This window comes from Alligator sinensis, unplaced genomic scaffold (assembly GCF_000455745.1).
Source record: "Alligator sinensis unplaced genomic scaffold, ASM45574v1 scaffold47_2, whole genome shotgun sequence".
In the NCBI taxonomy this organism is placed as follows: domain Eukaryota; kingdom Metazoa; phylum Chordata; order Crocodylia; family Alligatoridae; genus Alligator; species Alligator sinensis.
In genome coordinates, this window is record NW_005842150.1 from 904,201 (window position 1) to 928,838 (window position 24,638).

General features: G+C 45.7%; 1 protein-coding gene across 2 annotated transcripts; it reads left to right on the forward strand.

Moving 5' to 3' along the window:
* Window positions 1-8,534: 8,534 nt before the first annotated feature.
* LOC102370152 (alpha-1-antitrypsin-like) lies at window positions 8,535-21,770 on the forward strand. 2 transcript variants are annotated; one of them, XM_025206270.1, is made up of 5 exons: window positions 8,535-8,605; window positions 17,451-18,131; window positions 18,978-19,248; window positions 20,008-20,155; window positions 21,129-21,770. In XM_025206270.1, the coding sequence occupies exons 2-5, from the start codon at window positions 17,468-17,470 to the stop codon at window positions 21,318-21,320; spliced, it is 1,275 nt and encodes a 424-aa protein (XP_025062055.1). In that variant the 5' UTR covers window positions 8,535-8,605; window positions 17,451-17,467; the 3' UTR covers window positions 21,321-21,770. The 2 variants fall into 2 exon arrangements, with proteins under 2 accessions (XP_025062055.1, XP_006025542.1); XM_006025480.3 differs by having other exon boundaries at window positions 8,537-8,610.
* Window positions 21,771-24,638: the final 2,868 nt, after the last annotated feature.

Consider the following 24,638-nt stretch of genomic DNA (forward strand, 5'->3'; position numbering starts at 1 on the left):
TTGATCAGCTGTTTCATCTGTTATAGTGCTTAACATGGTCCAACCTTCTACCACCATGGGCACTTCTACCACACACACTTTTAACTACACTGATGCATGCTTTCACAAGTGACTAAAATGTGATCGTGGTAATGTTTATGCCATACACTGCTGGATATTTCTTTCCCCATTAAAAAAATCAATGAATTTGTTCTTTCCACAACAATTTTTTCTTAGGTTTTATTGTATAGATTCTGTTAATAGAAAATTCAATACCACAGACCTGGCAAATCCAGGAAAAATCCTAGTCAAGGTTATAAAACACAGTTCATACAGAGACACTACATTCATCACTTACACTAACAGCTTTTGTAACTGCATGGGAAAGTTCTTATATGGCTAACCTATTGAGAAGCATAATGTGCAGTCCAATAGCTCCTTTTTAAATTAAAACCTTAATGCTGACCTCAGCAGCAGTAAACTGTACTTAGTACCTGTGCACAATCTGTGTTTTTTGGGAAGTGAAACATTTGTAGAAAAAAGTTGAACTTGTTATTGAGGATTTGAGTTCTTAGGATTATGCAGATTCATGGAAAAATATAGCTTTGCAGAGCTATACTGCTCTTACTACTGTTAACAGTGTCCACTAGATAGGTCAAGTCAATGATGCACATGCATTATATTTAGTGTTCTGAAATCAATGTATGTTTGGGATCCTCCTGTGAAAATACGTAACAGGGAAGCCATCAAGGAGACATCCCAATACACTACTGCAGGGAAAAAAATGAAAATACTGAAAACAAAATGGAAAGAAATCTCCAAATGAACACAGGACCCTTTTTTTCCTGAAGCCAGCCCAGTCACCACCCATTCAGATCTACAATTACAGGGTCCTGATGATGCTTTTGTAAAAACTAAGGAGGTAAAAGTTCAGTTTGCATTGCAAGAGGCTATATAGCAATCTGGATCCAAGACCCTTCAACTGAAAGACAAAATAGGATTCAGTACAGAGATGGAGCACTACTCCATTGACTCTCCAAATTCCCCTATGGTGTCTGTTGCTTTTCTGGTTCCTGTTCTCTGCCCCTCATGCAGACACACCTCCTCTCTTCTAATGAAACCAGCAAGAAAGTGTCCAGTTGCTCATAAGAACATGCAAATATAAGAATTGCCATTTACTGAGTCAGACCATAGGTCCATCTTGCCCAGTATCCTGCATCTCACAGTGACAGAGAGTGGATGTTGCCAGGCAGAATGAACTTGGTATGACCAGAGTTATTTTCCCTCCCTTACTTGCAACCTCCAGCACAGGTCTAGGAAGTTCTGATTCAGAGGCTGTGTCCCTAGCTCCCACACTCAATAGCTACTGATGCACCTTTCCTCCAATAATTTGTTCAATCCTTTTTTGAATCTGGCTAAACTGTCAGCTTCCACAAGATCTGATAGCCTTGAGTTCCATACTTAATCCATGCTGTGTGAAGAAGAACTTTGTTGTATTGTTAGTTTTAAACGTACTCCCTACTACTTTCATTGTGTGACCCCCTAGTTCTTGTGTTGTGTGAGGGAGTAAATAATACATCTCTATTTACTTTCTCTTTGCCATTTAGTATTTAGTAAACCCTTAACATGTATCCCCCCAAGAGTCTCTTCTCTAAACTAAATAGGCCTAGCCTCTTTAGTTTCTCCTCCATACCACTAATCAGCCTTGTTGCCCATTTCTGGACCTTTTCTTGTTCTTCTATATCCTTTTTGAGGTGTGGAGACCAGAACTGGACACAGTATTCAAGGTGTAAACACACCATGGATATATAAAGGGGCATAATGCTACTTACCATTTTGTTTATAATTCCCTTCTTAATAATCCCTAACATTTTGTTTGCCTTTTTGATGGCTGCTGAGCATCAAGTTGATGTTTTTAGCAAATTGTTCACAATGGGTGCATCTACACATGAGCATCACCATCTACACATACACCCACATTAAGGTACAGTAAATTCATTAACTCCACTGTAGGATAGTACTGTTCCACAGCGGAGTAGTTCTGTGTGCTGAAATGCATGTGTAGAGGGACTAAGGCAGGAGGTAGGAGGGTGAGCTCTTAGGAGGTAGGAGGGTGAGCCTTAGAGCTGACCCTTAGAGCTGACTCTAAGGGTCAGCTCTAAGGCATGTGTAGAGCTGACTAAGGCAGGAGGGTGATACAGGGCGGGGGCTGCCTGCCAGTATGTCAGTATCATTATTTACTGCTAAGTATTCAAGTTCCCCCACCTTTAATCTTAGACTTCTAGCATTAGTATAAAAGCTTGTATCCTTTTTATTATTGCCAGGTTGACTTCTTCCCCATTTTTTATGGTTCCACCCCATAGGGTGTGCCAGTCTAAACTGTGTTCTCAGCCACACTTGATGCCTTTCACCCATTTTTAATTTAAAAGCTGCTCTACCACCTTTTTAATATAATGTGCCAGCAGTTTGGTAACGATGTGGCTCAGGTGGAGACCATCCCTCCTGTACACACTCCCTCTGTTCTAAAAGCTTCCCCAGTCCCTAATAACCTAAACTCTACACCATTATCTCAGCCACGCATTTAGACTCTGGGACTCTGCTTCTCAACCTGCCCCTGTGCATGGCACTGGAAGCATTTCAGAGAATGCTACCTGGACTCCAACCTCCTACCTAGCAGCCTAAACTTAGCATCCAGGACCTCTCTGCTGCCCATACCCATCTCATTAGTACCCACATGGACCATGACCACTGGCTCCATCCCAGCCCTCCCTAGCAGCTTATCTACATGTCTCATGAGGTTTGCTCCCTTTGCACCCATCAGGTAAGTTACCATGTGATTCTCTTGGATGTCACAAACCCAGCTATCTATGTGCCTAATAATCAAATAGCCCACTACTACCACCTGCCTCCTTGTGCAATTCCCTGCCTTAGTGCAAGAGGATGCTTTAACATCAGCTGGAAGGTGGGTCCCATCTAAGGGATGGTATTCCTCCTTCTCAGCCTTCCATCTCCAAGGCTTTCTTTCTCCTCAGCAACATGAGAGCTGCTACAATGAAGGTGGGACTGCTTGCTCTACAATGTCCCTGAAAGCCTCATCTGTAAACCTCTTTGCCTCCCTTAGCTACTCCGTTTCCACCACTTTAGTCCTGAGAGAATGTACTTCTTGTCTCGGAGCCAGGAGTTACTTGCACTGGGTGCGTACATATGAAACCTGCCCCCAGGGCACGTAATCCTACAGGCTGCACTCAGTACAATAAATAGGGTAGCCCTGCCCTGCTGCTGGACTTCTATCTGCATTTTTTTAAGTGTTAAAACATAGTTTCCTCTTTTAAGAATGTTTTGATTATGGGTTTCCTTACACTAAAAACTTGAACTAATGGACTGAATCAAGTACTCAATAAATGCTCAGTAACCAGAATTACTGTGCAGTAGCGCTGGCAAATGTCCTTTAAGTGACATTACTGAGCAGTAGCCGAATAATACTGCGCAGTAGCATGTTAGTGCTGTGATGCACTACTGCACAGTCAGCATCTCACGTAGATGCGCCCACTCAGCGGTATAATCAAATACTAAATAAATGCACAGTAACCACTGTGCAGTAGTGTCTCATGTAGACACAGCCAGTTCTAGTTATTTCAGCTAGATATCTAGGTTATTTATTCTTAATTAAAGAAAGAACTTTACCTCAAAAAATCCCCTTCAAAGATGGGAGAGGCAAACTGACTTGTAAACCACACTGTTCCCTGCTCTCCTGGCTATTCAGGAGGTCTTTTGTGCTCTTCTGGGCCTGGCCTGGCTTCGCCTCTTGTTAGGGCTTTTGTCAATTCAGGCAGCAACCACTCAGCTAGCAGCACTCCCCAAATGCTCACAGCACAGGGCCCAAACACATAGCCAATGAACATATATGCCCACGAAACCAAACACAGACATACCAAGCTCACTTACCTTCCAGGAACAGGATCTGGTGCCTGGCTCCTCTTCCACTTCCTCCTCTTGTGCCCAGCAAACTGCTTGCAAACTGCTCTGTTTGCTGTACCCTGTTCACTGATCATATCTATTCTCTGACTTATCAGTACCAAAGGCAGGAGTTTCACTTACCTAGTAAGCGCCAAGCTGGGTCTCAGAAATGTTCTGGTTATCTAGCCTCTCCCCGCTAGGCAAGAAATTAACTAGGATAAATTATGGACAAGGCTGTGATGAGCCTCTGCCCTTTCTCAGACTGAAAAGTAGATGAACTGACTATTTATGCTTAGTTTAGGGTCAAGGGAGGGGTACTGGCATCAAATATTCTCTGTGCTGGTGCTTGAGGCAGCCATACACCCTCTCAGTACTAATCGTGTCATTTATTTCATTTGTCACTTGTCTCCTGTAAACCTGTTCTCTACAGTCACCCTCAACAGTCTACAGTCAGATGCACATCGATCATCTAAAAAAGACAAACCTACTGACACAAAACTATGGAGACTTAGCAACAGAGACTGCTTCTGAGATATAGGCAGGATGCTTCCAATGAACTTGCTTCATAACCAGTGAAAAAAATAGACTGTTAGAAGGCAAGACTACAATCTAGTTATTATCAAACCATGAGCAATTCAAATCTTGAATGTGTGATTGTTCTGTTTGTACTCTCACTCAGAATCATAAAATCAAAAAATCTAGAAAATTAGGGTTGGAAAGGACCTCAGGAGGTCATCTAGTCCAATCCCCTGCTCAAAGCAGGACCAGCCCCAACTAGATCATCCCAGCCAAGAATTTGTCTAGCCCAGTTTTAAAAACTTCCAAGGATAGAGATTCCACAACCACTCTGGATAAGCTGTTCTAGTGCTTAACTACCCTCCTACCAAGAAAGTTTTTCCTAATATCTAACCTAAACTTCCCCTGCTGAAACTTGAGACCATTGCTCCTTGTGCTGTCATCTGCCACCACTAAAAATAGTCTAGCTCTCTTTCTGAGACTTCTTTCCCATGTGGGCTGAAAGTTACTTGGTCTTGTGTTGCTCCTGGGCAAAGCATAGCTTTTCTGCACATAGGTTTTCCCAGGCCTCCTTTTCTGAAAACTGATGAATTTTCTGAGACAATCCAAGATTCTCATAACCTTTCAAAGGCCAAAAGCACAGGTTTGGGTTCTGGACCCTCATGGATCTCCCTGGCCTGTGCTACTTCACTTTTCTAGGAAGTTTTCTAAGAAAAGCCCCTGCCCTCTCCCAACAACAGACTGTAGTTCTCACTAGAAACAAAGGCCCAAGCCTAGAAATTCTTCTTAGAGAAAGCACAACTTCAGGTCTTTATTTCTTTTTATTGACTCTGACTCCCTCAGGGAACTGATGCGCAGGATTCACTGGGAGGCTGGTTTGAGGGGGAAATGAGTCCAGGAGAGCTGGTTGTATTTTAAAGAAACCTTACTAAGGGTTCAGGAACAAACCATCCCAATGTGCAGGGAGAATGGCAAATATGGCAGGTGACCTACATGACTTAGCAGAGAACCCTTTGGTGAGCTTAAATATAAAAATGAAGCTTACAAGAAGTGGAAACTTGGACAGGTGACTAGGGACGAATGTAAGAATATTGCTTGGGCATGCAGGAATGAAATCAAGAAGGCAACAGCACAACTGGAGTTGAAACTAGCAAGGGACTTGAAGGGTAACAAGAAGGGTTTCTACAAGTATGTTAGCAACAAGAGGAAGGTCAGAGAAAGTGTGGATCCTTTATTGAATGGGAGAGGCAACCTAGGCAACCTAGTGCTAGACAATGAGGAAAAGGCTGAAGTATTCAGTGCCTTTTGTACCTCCAACTTCACAGGCAAGGTCAGTTCCTAGACTACTGCACCTGGCAGTACAGTTTGGGGAGGATGTGAGCCACCAACTGTGGCAAAAGAACAGGTTAGGGACTATTTAGAAAAGCTGGGTGCATCCAAGGGTGCTGAGGGAGTTGGCTGATGTGATTGCAGAGCCATTGGACATTATCTTTGAAAACTCATGGCGATTGGGGGAGGTCCATCTTTAAGAAAGAGAAGAAGGAAGATCTGGGGAGCTACAGACTGGTCAGCCTCATCTCAGTCCCTGGAAAAATCATGGGGCAGAGCATCAAGAATCCATTTCTAGGCACTTGGAGAAGGTGATTAGGAACAATCAGCATTGATTCACCAAGGGCAAGTTGTGCTTGATCAATCTGATTACCTTCTATGATGTGAAAACTGGCTCTGTGGATGCAGGGAAAGCAGTGGATGTGATATACCTTGACTTTAGCAAGGTTTTGATATGGTTTCTCACAGTGTTCTTGCAAGCAAGCTAAGGAAGTATGGCTTGGGTGAATGGGCTGCAGGGGGATAGAAAGCCGGCGGGGTAAAGCTGGCTGGATCATTGGGCTCAATGGTTAGTGATCAATGGCTTGAGGTCTAGTTGGCAGCTGGTATCAAATGGAGTGCCCTAGGGGTCAGTTCTGGGGCTGGTTTTGTTCAAAATCTTCATTAACAATAAAGAAGATGGTATGGCTGGAATGATCTAGTTGGGGATGGTCCTTCTTTGAATAGAGGGTTGGACAATTCCTGAGGTCTCTTCCAACCCTAATTTTCTATGATCCTATGACTTATATTTATTATGTACACTTTCAAAATGCTTGCTTTGAGACATCATTATATAGAAGATTTCAATAGTTGGTCATGGCTAGTTTTATGGAAATTCAACGGGTCCAATGTTAGCACGTAAAGAAAAACAGTAATCCTAGTTCTACCAACATTCTCATTCTTATGGCTAAAATGAATAAGGCCCCATACAGGACTTCTTTAAACATGATCTTAGAGCCTCTTTTTTGGATTTTCAAGTACAACAGGACACAAGTCCTTTGAGGCCCCATCACCAGTTTGAGTGTGACATGCATTCGATGCCTCCTGTTTCTGGTTGCTGAGATATCACTGACTTGTGAGGGAAATGCAGGAAGTGCCCTATGACCCCAGTATACCCAGCTGGGGATTTCTAGGAAAACCTAACTTCAGCCATGTACACAAGGCAGCAACGTAATGGTGTTGAAGAAAACCAAGTGAGATTTTTCAAGAAGAATGGGTGTGGCCGGGGGGGAGGGGCGGGAATGGACTACTGCAGGCCTGGCTGCTAAGCTACTGTGTTATCAGTTACCAATCAATCATGATTCACTCAGGGACTAACTCAATAAACACTAGTACCTAGTTACTACATAACGAGTTAACAAGCATGGATTCACACCTACAAAACCACAGACTAAGGGGAGGAAATAATCAATACAGACAATCAACTGCCCCAAGACAGACACCGTCAGTTGCACAAGCACCCATGTCATGAGTTTTGTCTGTCAGCAGCTAGGGGTAAAGGGCCCCAGAAGCCCCCTGCACCCACCTTCTTGACAGCTGGAAGGCTTCGTGACCTTAGCTAGGGCTAGCAGGCCTGCAGTTTTCACCCTGCTGCACCTTAACATACACAGTGTCACCCATGTCATGAGTTTTGCCTGTCAGCAGCCAGAGGTGTAGGGCCCCAGAAGCCAGACTCTCCCTGTACCTATCTCCTTGACAGCTGTCAGGCTTCGTGGCCTCAGCAGGGGCCACCACCCCTGCAGTTTTCAGCCCACTGTGCCTTAACACACACAGGGTCATCTGTGTCATGAGTTTTGCCTGTCAGCAGCTTGAGGTGCAGCTCCCTCCAACCTCCTGCACCAATCTTCCTGAAACGGCAAACTTTGTGGCCTCACCAGGGGCTACCACCCCTGCAGTTTTCAGCCCCCTGTGGTGTAACACATACATGTGACATGAGTTTTGCATTCAAGAATTTGGGGTGCAGTTCCTCCAAAGCCCCTAAACCAATCTATGTGAAACTCGGCAGGCTTCATGCACTCAGTATAAGCTACCACTCCTGCAAGTTTAATCCAAATCAGACAAAAAACAACAAAGGTACAGATATTTCATTAATTCCCCATTATACCCTATGGCCAGATCTCCAAAATAGCTCTGAAGCTTTTCTGAAGCAGTTCGGAAAGCCTAATGAAGCCAGCGCTTTGATCCGGACATGCTGCTTCGGGCACCGAAGCATCCAAAGCTTCTCCGGATGCTAAGCATGGTCCGAAGCCTCATACAGCCCTATTGCCAATATACAAATAAGCTGTTCTGTGTGGATTCCAGGATCCCGGGGAACAGGGCTGACTCCAGTGCTGAGTTAACATTGGCTCCCCACCTCTGACAGTGCACTCTGACACATCAGACTTTATTTTAGTCTAAAGAGCAGCAAACATTACAGTTTTTGTATTATTAATTCATGTTCAGTTTTGGCCAAGCAGCTGCCCCTGGGTATTTACTCCCTCATCTCAATGGTGTACTTTCATAGAGATTATGTGTTTTGGGAGGTAGTAAGTATCATAACCACAGCTACCCTCTACCCTCTGCTCTGAGTGGATGGGGGAAGGAGGAGGGGGCTCATTAGCCTAAATGCAAAAAAAAAAGAAAAAGAAATAGCTACATCAGCATTAGGTATGTGTTCTTAGAGATAATTTTTCTTTGCTCAGTTGTTAAATATTTAACAGAGAACAGTTTACTTAAAGCTGTTCAGGGACATAAATAATAGGGCAAGAAGCAGCACACATCAGACATCAGCAGGATCCTTTCAAATGTACTGTGAGTATTGTATTCAATATATGTTTTAAAAGAATGTGGGTTTGTAGTGTAAGGACTTTAGCTTGTTGGACTGTTTCTTTCCCATATGGGTGATTGTGCATTGAACAATCTCTTCTGTAAATACAGACCTGGCTGCTGTAATGGGGAAGCAAGCTGACTTAGTCAAATAATATTTAACAACAAACATGGGGATAATTTAATGTGGTCCCATAAACCATGGCTGTGCCTTGAATGGTGACTATAAAACAGGCCTTGTGAGACTGCATGTTTTTTATCTTATTGGCTCAAAATGAAACATGTTCATTTTACAAGGGAAGAAAAGTCTTTTCCTTGTAAACTGCCAGCCTGTAAAGACAGCACAGGTTTGAGAGTCCCTGCTAGGGCTCTGCCATACAAACCACCTGAGTGAGGAGGGAGGGCTAGGAAATACTTGCTCCATACACAAGATATATTCTAAACCTGCAGGTGGGGCGCAGCGATAATGTGCTGTTATCATGTTCCTAGGACCTCCAGTGGACCCGGTGGCCTGATCCAAAAAAGAGCTATGGCACCTAACTACCACTGCTGGTTTTTATGTTTAATATAGATCCCAAATTCTACTGCTATGCAGCTACCTAATTCTGAGGCACCTAAATACTGTGGTGGTCTAATGTTTTTGACAACAAAGTTCCAAAAACTTGCCATGAACTTCCTAAATCCTGAGAATAAGAAGCACCTAGGTGCCTTATTCACACCTAAGATACAATGGGACTCATTCATTAAACATTCCTCCAGCCGCTCCTCTGTAGGGCCTGATTCCAAAAACTGTTGTTAGCATGTAGGACAGATCCATATTCAAAATCCTTCTTTACTCAAAAGGACATGAAACCAGAGCTCCCACTTCTGAAAACAGTGGCATAACCATAGGCTCTAGTGTAGCTGAGGTGGAGTCCTTTCATCTTCTACCGCTAAAGATATTTCACTTTGCATTGAATAATTAAGACAGGCTTGGGTTCAGGTCCCTGCTCCAATTAACAGCTAAATATTTCATTCAAAGTGGAACAGTATCAACCGGAGAGACTGAGGGCATGACCACGTGTTTATTTGCAGTGCTACAGGTGTTCCAGCACCCTGGCTGGAGAGCTACAAAGTCACCTCACAGGCATGCTCTCCAGACAGGAGATGTGGGGGCTGCTCCTTTTCTCCTCCCTGCTCCCATGCTCTCTTCAGCTGTGAAGCTGTCTCCAGCTGATGCCACGTGGCATGCTTTTTGCCTCACCTCCCTGTGGGCAACTGGGGGCTGTGTTTGTAATTATGGGTGCTGCTTCAGAACCAGACTGGTACCAGGATAGCAGCAGCAACAGACAGCCCCAGCTGCCCGCAGGGGGAAATTGGCATGCTCCCTGCTCCTACCACCCACATGGGAAGCGACCTACTCGAATCACAATTTTGAAGATTTTGCAGAATTCATGAAATCGGGCAATCTCCACAAAATCCACAGGAAAAAAAAAACTTATTAAAAATAAGTAAGTTTGACTTATGACTGCATAGCATAGCATAACGGAGCTGCCAGCATGAAGGTGAGCAGGCAAGGTGGTTGCCACTGCTGCTCCTTGCCACTGATTGGCTGAGAGTGCTGCCTGTCATGCAGCCCTGCCCCTCTCCACCACTTAGTGGTGAGGGGCAGGGCCACGTGATGGACAGTTCTCTCAGCCAGTCAGAGGCATGGGGCACCCACACCATAATAAGTCCACAAAAAGGAGAGCTGACCCAGTAATCTGCCTACAAAATTGGCCGTCCGCCTCCTTGAGTTGGGTAGACCCCTACGCTTGGGTAAATCAGGGCTGTACTGGACAGCTGCCACTGCTGCTGCCCTTGGCCTGGTACTGGTCCTAAGGCAGAAGCAGTAGCTGACAGACCCTAGCCACGTGTGGGGGACAGGGTTATGTTCTTTGTACCACTACCCCTGTGAGCAAATTAGCTGCTCCTGCTGGGGCTGTGGCAGCAAGAGGAGCTTCTACAGTCTCCAGTGATTTTTGCTTTGTGGTGGGGAGCAGTTGTAGTCACTGCCACCCATCCCACAGGTGTCAAAGCTGTTCCCAACAGTTCCTGTTAGGTGGGAGACATATCTTGTAGCAGGGTCCCATCATGGCTCTTTACCAGCTTGCTGAAACTGGGCAAGTTGTTTGGGTAGCCAGCCACTCTCTCTCCTTCCCTCCCTGCCTCCATCCCTCTCTCCCTCCCTCTAACTTGAATGGCTGCAAGTTCATGTTTTGTTGAACTCCAAAGGCATATTTAGTACTGCAAATGTAACATTTGTCCATGGCCTGAGAGAGCCTTATGCCAAAATGCCCTAAAGCAGCAGTGACCAACCTTTCTGGGTTGTGGGCTGGATGAATAGTGCAGGGTTGGTCTCCAGACCAGATCCAGGGTACAGAACTAGCCCATGGCCCAAACCAGCACAGGGTCAGTTCACAGAAATAATCTGATCTGGCACATGGCCCCAGCCCTGCATGCACTGAATTGAACCCCAACCCTGGCCCAACCCTGGCACACTGGGTTGGACCTACTGCCCTGGCCTCATCCCCATGCATGTAGGATCAGGCCTACCGCTCTAGCCCTGGCCCTGGCCACAGCCCCATGCATGCTAGACTGGGCTCCAGCCATAGCCCTGCACTCACCTGATCAAACCTGCTGCCTTGGCCCTGCATGCTGGCCAAATCTGGCACAAGGGGCTATGCCACCTGGCTGCAGGACTTGGAAATTTGGTGACAGGGGATCAGTGGCAGTGTTAATTGCTGTTGCTCCCCCACTACCAAGTTTCTGGACCTGTCGGGGGCACTGCAGGCCAGATGACAGGGCTCCATGGACCAGATTTGACCGATGGACCAGAGGTTGATCACCATGACCTAAATCTCTGTGAGTGCTTTCCTTAGAGGTGGCAGATCTAGGTCTGAGTACACTTTAGACAGAGACAATATTTGAGCCCGGGTATCCTTTATCTCAGGTAAGTGTTCTAACCATTAAAATAGTGAGTAAAAGAGTGGCAGCAGTGGTGTTTTCTGTGAGAGGGCTACCTATTGGAGTGCATGACAGGCTCAGGCAAACCACCCACTGTCTGACACTTGCACTGGTCAGACCAGTCTGCCCATGCTCCCTGATCTCCCTTCTCTCTTGCGAGAGCTTTGTGTGAATAAAGAACTGCTATCGATTCTGTATCATAATACAAGAACTAGGGTGCACCTCATGAAATTATCAGACATCAAGTTTTAAAAAAGGAAGCACTTTTTTACACAACACAAAATTAGCAGGTAACTTACTGTCATAAGATATTGCAGAAGCCAGTAGTATAACTATACTGAAAAAGGTATAAGACAAATTTATGAAGGATAGGTTCATTGGGGCTGAAACAGTTAGGGAAGTAGCAAAGAGTGGTAACTGGGGAGGGTCTGAATGTCATCCCATTGGCCAGTGCAATTCATTTTTGGTGTCAAAGAAGATGCTCCAAATGAGGGATGGTTCAGGCCACTTTTTCTATATCCTATAATGTAATGACTGGGATTTTCCTACATACAGTGCATGAGTTTCAGTTTGACTTTTATGGTGTGTCTATCTCAGGTCTTGTGACTATATTTTATTGTGTTCTTGATGCACATAGCTTGCACTAAGGCAGGGGTAGGCAATTATTTTGGCCGGAAGGCTAAACAACTTTTGTTGAGTTGTCGAGGGCTTTGATATTTCTGTTGAGGGCCACAAGAGTAGCCCCACCCCTTGACAGGTGCCCCTCCCCCTGGTCACCATCTTGGGAATGGAAACCCTGCACCTAATCCCGACCTCTGCCACTAGAAGTCCCTCTCCAGACCCCTTGAAGCACTCCTTTTGGGAGGGGGATTTACCAACTTGGAACCAGAAAAAATCAAATCATATATTAAAAATCAAACATTTACTATAACAGGGGGCCAGAATGCTGAAAAAAACACGTCTACCTTGGAAGGTGCCGGAGTGCCGGCATGCCAGAAATAAAATGAGGACAAGGGGTACATGGCAGGATACACTGCATATTAGTATAGTTACAAAACATAAATGTTGCCTTTTTTTACAGTAAATACCAGATTTTCTAAAAATAGTAAACCTGGTGACAATAAATAAAACTTCTTGCACTACCTTTGATCTTGTGTATTTGTTTTGTGCGGGTCCCCCCACAACAGCCCCCAGCCCTGCTCATGCTCCTTGCCCCCCACTCAAAGCTCCTGCCCCCCAGCCCTGCCAAAGGGAGCCCCCAGCTGTCAGGGCCATGCGCCAGGGAACCAGGTCTGCAGCTCCCTGCCCCCAACAGAAGGCAGTGGCTGCTGCAACAGGAGCAGAAACTGGCTTCCCCCACTGCTGCTGTCTGCTGTGGGCTCGTGCGGGGGAGTGGCGCCAGCTCCCAGTGGCAGCATGCACTCCCTGGGGGCAGGGGGAATCTGTGCCCCCCAGATCTTTCTGAGAGGCAGGGGCAGGGCAGGTACACACTGTGGGTTCATGCTCCCTCCCGTACTGCCCTCTCCCATTGCCTCTGCAGAGCAGCATGTGGAACCGGGCACAGCGGGGAGACGCATGAAAGCTGTCTACTTCTCCAAGCTCCCTGCTGCCCTGGCCACACTTCCCCTGCAGGTGGGGGCAGTAGAAAGGGGCACAATCCTGTGCTGCTGCCCCTGCTGCCCCCATGCACACAGGGGAAATGTGACCAGGTCAGCGCAGAGCTTGCAGTGGCAGGCAGCTTTCCTGTGTGGCCTCTCTGTGCAGTGCTGCTCCAGGTCGCACATGGTGCACTCTCAGCCCTGCTGCCCTCCCCTGGGCTTTCTGGAGCACAGCACATATGACCCAGAGTGGTAGTGCACAGAGGGGCTGCACAGGGAAGCTACCTGCCACTGCTCTGGTCACACTTCCCCTGTGTGCACTGGGGCAGCATGGGCAGCAGCACAGGGTTGTGCCCCTTGCTGCTTCCCCCACCTGCAGGGGAAGTGTGGCCAGGGCAGTGGGGAGCTCAGAGCAGCAGACAGCTTTCATGCACCTCCCTGCTGTCCCCTGCTGTGCCGGGTTCCACACACTGCTCTGCAGAGACGGTGGGGAGGGCAGCACGGTGGGGAGCACTGCTGGAACCTGCTGCCTTCCTGGAGCCTGGGGCCAGGTCTGGGGCTGGAAGGCAGCTGGGACCAGGGCCGGGGCCAAGGTGGGGAGGCAGCAGCTGTTTGCAGCCTCCTGACTGCAGCCTGCCCAGGTTCTGAGTAGCTGCTGATAGCCATGGAGCCCGGACTGCTCCCAGCAGGAAGCTGGGCTGATTGCAGCAGGGCTTGCATCCTCCCAGCTTCCTGCTGGGAGCAGTCCGGGCTCCATGGCTATCAGCAGCTACTCAGAACCTGGGCAGGCTGCAGTCAGGAGGCTGCAAACAGCTGCCACCTCCCTGTCCCAGCCCCGGCTGTCTCTGGGCCCCGGACTCCAGGAAGGCAGTAGGTGCTGAAACTGTGCCTGTTGGGGCCAGGGCTAGGGCAGGAAGGCAGCAGCTGTTTGCAGCCTCCCAGCTGCAGCTGGTCCAGGATCTGCAGTAGCTGTTGCTAGCCATGGTGCCCAGGCTGCTTGCAGCAGGGCTTGCAGCCTCCCAGCTGCCTGCTGGGAGCAGCCCAGGCTCCATGGCTCATAGCAGCTGCCTAGAGCCCAGGCTGGCAGTGGTGTGCCGAGCAAAATGGCTAACATGTGCCATGCTTGGCATGCACATGTAACTATAACATACTTTAATTTTATTTAAAATAATATTTTTGTCCTGATTTATGTGTGTTTATGTGGTGTATATAAAAGCGATTGCACAATAGTTCAAAATAAAGTCTTACTTTTGTGTATCATGTGGGTGGGGAGTGTGTATTGGGATGTGTGTATGGGGAAGGTTGTGAGGGAGTGTGGGCGGTGTAAATGTGTGTGTGGGGGATGGGGTTGGGCAGGTGTGGATATGGTGGTGTGCGCATGTGGGGCCCTTCACCACATCTCTTCCTCTTCCTGGCACATGGCCTTTACTGCTGGTGGCAGCAGCAGCAGGTAGCAGACCCTCAGGGTGCTCATGGCCCATGGTAGGCGGAGTCCCCTAGCAGCATATGTCTCTGGCTGAGTCCTGGAAGCTGCATGTGACAGCACAGAGCTGGCCTGATGGCACGCGGCTTCCCACTGGAGTGCCAGGAGCCACAGGGAATCACTGCCATAAGGCCGGGCCAGATCCATGTTGGATCTATGCCTTCACAAGGGGCTCCTAGAACTCCAGTGGGGAGCCATATATGGAAGCACAGAGCTAGCCTGGCCCGGCCAATGGTGCACAGTTCCCACAGCTCCCAGCTGCAGTGCTGAGAGCCCCAGGTACTGGTATGAAGTCAGCCCAACCCAGCCCGATGGAGTGCAACTCCCAGATGGAGTGCCAGGAGCCATACATGGTGGCATGGAGCCGGCCCGGTCCGAGCGCACATGACTCCCTGCAGCTCCTGGCTGGAGTGCTGGGAACTGCAGGGAGCCACATGCATCAGGCTGGGTTGGCTCCATGCCTCCACATGGTGCTCCCAGCTAGAGTGTTGGGAATCCCATGGAGATAGAGGCACAGAGATGGCCCAGCCCAGCTCACTGGCATGTGGCCTCTGAAAGCCCACACCTCTGAAAGCCCACGCCTCCCACTGGCTTTCAGAGGAGCAGCCATGGGCCAGTAATAATTGTCTTTTGGTGGGGTCCCACAAGCTAGATAGAATGGCCTGGCAAGTCAGATCTGGCCTGTGGGCAGTATCTTGTAGGGCTACATGAAACAGCACCATTTCCTTTCATTTTCCATTTCACTGGGACAGTGTTTCATTTTGAGTTTCATTTCATTTTGAAGCATTGTTCCATTTTGTTTCATCAAAACTGTTTCACTGTTGCAATGCTGTTTCAACGTTTCACCCATAGGCTATAATGGGGAAGCATGAAACTGCCTGTAACTTTGTCATTTTTTGGCAGATTTGGATGAAATCACCAGGGATGGTAGCCCCTTCTGCGGGAATGTAGTCTGCCAGGTTTCAAGGAGATAGGTGAAGGGGTTTCTGGGAAACTGCACCTCATATTCATGAAAGCAAAACTCATGTCACTTGTAAGTGGGAAGGCGTGGGGGCTGGGTGGTGAGAAGAGCCGCAAAGCTTGCCAAGTTTCAAGGAGATACATGCAGGTGTTTTTGGAAAACTGCACCTCAAGCTGCTGACAAGCAAAATTCGTGCCACGTGTATATATTAAGGCATAGCAGGGTGAAAACTGCAGGCATGATAGCTCCTGCTGAGGCCATGAAGCTTGCCAGGTTTCAAAGAGATATGTGCAGGGGGTTCTGGGAAACTGCACCTCAAGCTGCTGACAAGCAAAAACTCATGACATGTGTGACTGGGTGCGTGTGGTAAAGCGCACCCTCACTGGCTCTAGGGCCTATACATGGCACAGTAGTGTGCCCCGTTGTGGTCTCCTCCTCCCCTACAGCCTCAGCTCAGTCCACCACTTTAAATAACAACAGGTAAAATAATAACTTAATGAGCAGCACAGAAGCACCAGCAGCATCTCAGGCAGCCAAACTGTGACAAAGCCTTTCTTTCCTCTCCTGCAGGAGCTTCTTCTCCAGCATGTCTGTTAAGGTGCACCCTCACTGTGTCCTTCCCCCCTCTTCTCCCTCTCTCTCCTTACTTTCTGTTTCCTTGCAGGCAAACCCAGCTACAGCTTCGAAACTCAAAACGTTTCTGCCCTCATTTCATTTCATTTCAAGGCTGTTTCAAAGCCCTTCATTTTGTTTTGATTTCACTGTTTCTAGCTCAAAATGAGTCAAAACAAAACAGCTGGCGAAATTTTGCACAGCCCTAGTATTTTGCCTCCCCTGATCTAAGAGGACAAGTCCAGGTTCTGTGAATCATCTACTGATACTTTCTGATATTTGAATAAGTCGACTTGTGTAATACAGTGATTATATAAGACCAAGAAAACTGGTTTTGCTTAGTTAGGTAGCCAACCAATCAACTGATAAATTTAGATCACCTGCTAAAGCTGTTTAGATGGGAAACCTGGTAAAGTCCACTGGAGATTATAAAAGAAAAGGGTTATAAAAGGGTCTCTCACTGACAGTTTGTTTCTTATTCCTCCTTTTTTAAGAATTCCAGACAGCTAGCAATAACACTGGTGCCTAGCATTGTGATATTTCTGAATACTTTTTTGAACAAAGCACTTGAGAACAAGCCATTCTATAAGATTACACGTTGTAAACAAGTTGGGTATAAAAGGGGTCATGCGCAGTTACGTGCCATGCTTATTCCAGAAAAATAAATATGCTGCAGTGCTGCAACAAACCAAGTTTTAGTTACATATCATTTCTGTTGTTGTTTGGATATGGCTTTTTACAGCTCTAATCAATAAACCAATAGATCTGTGCTGGATTTGTCTCCTAATAGATAGTGATAAATTAGGTAATACATTAAAAAAAAACAGCTTTTACATTAATATTCCTGGTTCCCCAGCTTGTTTTTTTTATTTGCCCTCTGACTTCTAAAATAGATGCTCCTTAAATCTGACAGATTAATAAATTCAGCCTCCTCACCCCTTATTCCTTTCCATAAGCCCCTGATTGTCTTGGGGGAGGAACAGTTGAAGATCTGAGATCTTTAAGGAAGCTAAGGAAAAACAACTGCTCTAAATGCTCCAGAAATAGAGAAGATGAACAACAGGGACCTACTGCCACTGAAAAATTATCATAAAGCTAATAAATGTAATGTAAAATTCAGAGAGGATGACCAATGTTCATTACACTACTCTCTAGATGCAATGACTACTTTGTTCTCTTTTCACAGAACAGTGCCAAAGAAAAATGAAGCCCACCATCTATCTGTGTTTGGTAATTATTTCACTTCATGCCGTTGTCCACTGTAATCACCAACCTGACAACCACGATGATGATCAGAAAGATACTGAGACCCAAGAGCCTTCTCCCCCAGTTGAAGACCATGAAAGTAGGGCCATGCCCTGTCACAAGATAGCCCCTAGCAATGCTGACTTTGCATTCAGATTCTATAGGCAAGCTGCATCAAAGGCAGCTGGCAAGAACGTTTTCTTCTCACCTGTTAGCATCTCCACTGCCTTTGCAATGCTGTCCCTTGGGGCTAGATCAACCACGCTGGCTCAGATTCTGGAAGGTCTCACCTTTAACCTGACAGAGCTTGAGGAGAAGGAGATCCATGATGGTTTTCATCATCTCATCCACAGGCGGAACCGTCCTGACAGCAAGATTCAGCTGAGTATGGGAAATGCAGTCTTTGTCGATGAGCAAGTGAAACTAATCCAGAAGTTTTTGGATGACATCAAAAGCTTGTATGAAGCAGAAAGCTCTTCTAGTAACTTCCAGAATTCCTCAGAAGCTGTGAAAGAGATCAATGATTACATCGAGAGGAAAACCCATGGGAAAATTGTTCAGTTAATCAAGAGTCTTGATCCAAATACTGTAATGGTTCTTGTCAACTACATTTACTTTAAAGGTAAGAGAGTCTGTGTAGGTGGCACTTATTACTTTCATCACGCAACTGTGTTCTGCAATGTAACATACACAAATATTTTCAAGAAAGGTCATTGTCAGGGTTGGCCAGCCTATGAGATTAACTGTAATGAAAAAGATCATATCGGGAATGTCTTTCAGGAAGATTACACATAACATTTGCAAGACAGAGGCCAGATTCTAGGTTGATTTCTAAAGTTCACAAGTCAGTCTTAGGTGGAATTGAGATACTAGTTACAGAGAGGCTTAATTGACACCACTCTATCCACAAGGCCACTTTGGCACTAGGGCTGTGCAAAATTTCACCAGGTGTTTCATTTTGAAGGTGTTTCGATGCGTTTTAAACTTGAAACAGCAAAACTGAAACTTTTGAAACAGCTTCAAAATGAAATACAAGCACTTGAAACATTTTAAAAATTTTGAAATGTTTCAAGTTTCAAAGTGGACTTACATGGCTTCAGCGCCAGTCCCAGCTGGCAGCAGCAGCCTCCTGTCATCCGGCACAGATCCGGGGGCCATGCCCCCTGGGAGGATTCTAGCACATCCCCCAGCCCTCCAAGGGGTGCGGGCCTCCAGATCTGTGCGCCGGATGACAGCATGCTGTTGCTGCTGACTGGGGCCAGTGACAGCAGCAGTCCCTGGCGCTGGGTGCGGGCTGCGCCCAGCACTGGTCCCAGCCGCCAGCAGCAGCCTCCTGTGATCTGGCAGGCAAATCGGGACTACTAATCAGTCCACAGATGTAAATTTATTACACTTGAATTATTCTTGTTTATAATAATACATTCTTTATCTCAATATATTCTATTATATTCTTTCCTTTGATTACCAGCGTACTGGGAGAAACCTTTCAATTCTGATGCCACTTATGAAAGAGACTTTTTTGTTCATGAGAACACAGCAGTTAAAGTCCGTATGATGAACCGAGATGGTTGGTATAAAACTCACTATGATAAGCAGCTATCTTGTGAAATGGTGGAAATTCCTTACCTTGGAGATGTTGCAGCCTTATTTATCCTGCCTGATCCAGGAAAAATGAAGCAGGTGGAAGATGCTCTGGTGAAAGAAACAGTTGCTAAATGGGCAAACACACTTAAAGCAGGGTAATTGTTAATGTCTGTATTACTGTTTTCCCTTCCACATCCCACACAAAACCTTATATTAAATTAGTTATTACTAAGAGTACCCCTATATCAATGGATGAATTCCTGAGTTCCATTGGTGTCTGTGAGATATTATAAGTAGAACAACTGAGTCAACAGTCACTTAGGCCCCTTCCACATCCTCAGGAAAATACAGTTGAAGAGGAGGATCCATAGTGTTTCACACAGGAAAACACAGAGGCCTCCACCAAGCTGCTCAGCAGGTGTTGTGGGTGAGCAAATAAGAGATGAGCAGGTGATTGTAATTTTTTTTCACTGGTGCTGCTCCAAAGCCTATGTTCAGGCTAATGGCACAAGTGGCCTCAACAGACCTTTATGTAGCCACCCAAAGGAAAAGGAGAATCACAGCATCAAAAGTCCCTGTATCCCAGACTCAGCACCCTCAGGAGCCTTGAGTGCACTGCTGTGAAGGCAAATTGCACTAAGAGGAATTCCTTACTATTAAAGGGACATCGGGCTCTGCAAGGCACTCCCAAGTCAGCCTCATATCTCTCAGGAATTCTGCAAAGGTTCAACTAAGAACATTTTGTCTAGAGACACTGAGTTGGGGCTGGATTTGTCCCCAGAAAAATCCACCCAAATTAAGTGGACTCCTGATCAGTCACAAAAGATTTTTTTCAGGCATCACTTTCTAGCAGGTACACTTTGGTGGTGTCTGATTGCAGTTTTTGTACCATAATCTTGTGTTCCTCTCAACAGAAGAGTTGATCTGCACATTCCAAGAATTTCTATCTCAGGCACCTATGACCTGAAAGATATCTTTGAAAGCCTTGGTGTGATTGATGTATTCACTGGTGATGGAGATCTCTCTGGAATCACTGGAAAGCCTGAGCTGAAGGTTTCCAAAGTAAGTTTGTAAACAAAAATGGTGACCAGTGTATTTCTCAGCATCTAATGGCCCTGATTTGACTGTATAGGAGAATGGTCCCACAACTTGAGGCAGGGTCTCAAATACCATTCTGCAATTTTTGTTGCCCCAAGTCATCGAGCAAGTCTATAGGTCATCAACTAGAGCAGGCTGATGGTACTGTTCAATCTGGCAGCCTAAGTCTTCCAATGTCCAGAAGTGAAACATTAACTCCCTCAAATTAGGGTGCATGTCTTAGTCAGAGAAGCCCATTTTATGCCAAAAATAGAAGCATCCAACTTTCATTCTTGCTCCACAGATCAGCAGCAGTACAAGCAGTTTTATTCAGGTAGCTAAGGCATTCATTTGACTCTCCCTCTCTCCTTTTTCACAGCCCCAGGGACTCTTTTTAACTCTTTTCAAAATCACTGATTGACCCATGGAGACCAGTCTTCAGCTTTAGTTAACCAGGAAAGAGGATGAACAAGCTGAAGATTGGGCTATATCTCTGCTCTACTCAGGCATCATTTTAGAAAAACCTATTTTTTCTTAATTCTCTCCCAAACGTAAGGTGATTCCCTTATTTGGGAGGATGGGGATGCAAGAAAATATGGCAATTCTCACTCATTCCATATAATGCTGTGAAAAATGTTTTTAAAGATTTTATCAAGAGCATCCAGAAGAAATAACATGCTATTTAACCATTTCTAGCTACCAAAATAAAATAACTAACATAAGCATTGGCCAAAACACATTCTGGGTCAGTAGTGATTTGTTTTAAACTTCAAGCTTCTGATATTCATGGAGCTTCATGAAAGTTACTTACACAGCAAAAGCTTCTAGTGAACTCATTAGGAACATGGCTTGTATTTGCACCATTCATCTTCGTTACTTGTTCCATGATTTCTCAGTTGATTTTCTAAAGAGTTCTGTGCTAAACCCACACCATAATGTTTGCTTCTTTTCCTTGCAGGCTGTTCACAAGGCTCTGCTGAATGTTCATGAGAACGGCACTGAGGCTGCGGCAGCCAGTGTGGTGGAATTTGTTTTTACTTCTCTTCCTCCTACCATGGTATTCAACAGGCCTTTCCTGATACTGATTTTTGATAAACGCATCCGCAGCATCCTTTTCATGGGGAAAATCGTAAACCCCACTGAAAAATAACTTTTCAGAGCTTGTACAATTACAGACCTTACATCTAGTGCTGGTCAAATTCCAGATGTCCATAACTATATCAAAATTTTAATTAGCATACATTCCTAAATCAATAAATCTTGAATATGATACCTTCTAGGCTACAGCCACTTGTTTCTTCAGTCACTATTTCATTGGTTTAGAATTTCCAGCTATTTACTTTTTCACAGACAGCCTCTTTTCTACCTTGGAAAATTACTACGGTAGAGTCTCCCTTACTTATCTTTGGCTCCTTTACTCCTCGTTTTCCCCCTCCTTTCCCTTCTCTACCTTTGTTTTCCCAATTTCCACCTATTTACCCTCTCACTGACATCCTGTCACACTTTTCGCTTCTTTCATTCCTTGAAGTCTCAGAACAGCAGAGACCACCTATGCCCGAGGAAGGGTGATTGCACCTAAAATCTTACAAATAACTTTTTCCCAGCTAGTCAGTTGATCTAATAAAATATATCACATCTACCCAAAGAATCTTGCCTGCCTTGGTTTAGAATTAAGGTTTTTAAGTGCCAAACTGACCTGTCATATCTTTGAAAAACAAGGTGAATATTCAAGAGGGAATTGTATTTAATGTCTTTTACACAAATGCATCAATCAGATAAACAAGATGAGGTTTGATTCTATGAAGGGTAATGAAGAAAATGGCTCATGCTGACAAGATGGACATACCCTAGCAAGCAGTGGCCCAGAAAGGGACTTGGAACTTGTGGTGCATAACCACACAGTTATTGTGATCGTTAGAGGTGTTCACAGGGGAACATCAAACAGAAGCAGAGAGGCGATATTACCTCTGTTTATAATATCACTGAAGAACCACTAGAAAAGAGAGTGGAAAATAAGAGACGGATACAAGAGGTATACGAACAACATGAGGTCTGCAAATCATGTCTTACAATGAGAGCCTTAAAGAGCTTATTCCATTTAAATTATTGAAAAGAAGATTAAGATGTCAGTGAATCAGTTTTTAAGGGCCAAATCCAAAACAGTAGCTGAAGGTCTAAGCACCACATGCAGAATGTTAGCACGTACACCCAAATGAGTGTGCGCCAATGGGCCCCCACCAACCACTTTGTTTTCTACAGAAAATGTACTGCATTTACCCGAATCCAAGATGGTAAGTCTGTGGAACATGGGGGTTGGAGGACCAGGGCTTTGGGACTATCCAGGGGGCTATGAAGACCATGTGAGTGTGTGTGTGTGTGTGTGTGTGTGTGTGTGTGTGTGTGTGTGTGTGTGTGTGTGTGTGTGTATTAGGGGTATGTGGAAGGGATGAGTGTGTGAGGGAGGACAGGTGCTTGCCAGCACTGGGGGAAGCTATCCTGGTGCCAGTGCTGCACCAAGGCAAGGGGTAGTGCGAGGGAGGCATTTGCCCCTCCAGCAGAGGAAGGGGGAAGGTGAAGGGGGATAGGACGCCCTTTGGGAGAAACAGAGAACTGTGTGGCTGGGCCTGCAGCACCAGGGCTAGTGCCCTTGCTCTCAGGGGCAGTGCAGCCAGGTGATGCTGCAGGGCTGGGGGGAGCAGGGGGCTGCGGATCAAGAGTGAGGGGCACTGGTATGGCTGGGGCGGGAGGCTGTGACTTGGGAGTGAGGGGCACCAGGGTGGGTAGACTAGCAGTGGGGTCAGGATTGTGGGGCACTAACAGCACAAGGTGGCTGTAGGTCAGGACTAAGGGGCACCTGCAGGAATGGGAGGGAGGCGGGGGGGCTGCGAGTTGGAAGTGAGGGGCACCAGCATACCTCAGGGCAGTGGAGTATTGTGGGGCAGGAGTAAGGGGCACTGGCAGGGCCAGAGGTCTGTGGGTGAGCAGTGAGGGGCAGCAGCAGGGCAGGGGAGGCTGTGGCCTCGGAGTGAGGGGAACAACATGGGCAGGGGTAGGGACAGGGGCAGCATCAGGGCACTGGCAATTCACTGCTCCCCCACAATCATACACGCCCTCCCCCTGACAGGTGTCCTCTTTTTTGAAACTGGAAATATGGTAACTCTAGTTAAACACATGATCTGTTTGAATTGATAAGATTTATTCAGATTTTTATATAATTAGAAGACAAGTCACAAAACGATGCGCAGGTGAGGCTATTAAAGAAATGTACTAACATGTCATTGTAAAGAAGGGTCTCACCAAGAAACCCTACAGCCAAAAGTATATGATGAGATACAGCCAGAATGTTTTCAATATACTTTCATCTTAGCCAGTAAGAAAAATAACTGGATTATTTGAAAAAAGGATTTTACAACTTAACGATTATAGGAGTAGCAGATCAGGCCCGCATTCTACTGACTGAAACGTCCTTCTTTTTCAAACTCCCAAACTTGCACCTGATTAGCAAAGCTATTTTTGCTTATCTATTGTCTTTGGTGACATATCCTGCTTCTCTTCCAAAAGGATTTGGCTTCTTACAAATTTCACACAGATTTTCATAGATACAGGTTCATAGATAGAAGTTCAGTTTCTGGTGCTGCTGAAGAACCTCCCTGAAACCCTCAACTTTGCTTCCTAGAGAAGTACCAACTACTTCTTGTGAATATACAAATCTTCCATGCCACCAAACACCCCTCATCACCTGGGGCTACCCTGCTTACCCATAATTATTTTTGATTGGAGAATATTGGAAGTTGCCTATGTTTATTTTAATTTGCAGTCTTTCAGTAGAAATCAACATGCAAATAATAGGAGAACTAGACTGACTTCTTGATTTGGTCTGAGGGACCAACTTAGGATCAAGAAACATGTCTCAACAAAAATAGATAGTCTATAAAGATTATATGAAAACTTTAATAATACTCTTAATCTGGAAGTACAGTAAGTAAATGCAAAACTGTATAAAATTCCTGTTATTCCATTTATACCAATAAGGTGATTCATGACCAGAACAGACTAATCAGGGAAGTTATGGAATCTTTATCCCTAGAAATTTGCAAGGGTAGGTTCAACAAGAACTGGAGAAGACTGTTTAGACGGGGATGATCCTGCCTTGAGAAAAGAGTTCACTATGCCTCCTCGGGTTTCCTTCTTTAATGAAAACTAGAGCTCAGGAGTAAGAGTGAACTTAAACCAAGATGTGTTTATTAGTCCGGAAACTTTGGAAACAGCTTAATCGATGTAGCTGTGTTGCTATACAAAGACAAGATGTAGTTCACACAGACTTTCTTATTTAGCTAATGATACTAATAAATAGTCAGCTGCAGCATGTAGGCATGAGTGAATTAATCCAAAGACCAACTAAATGGCTCCTGACACAGTTGCTCACTATACAACTGTTTCTTTATGCTACCTCTTTTCAGATGCAGAC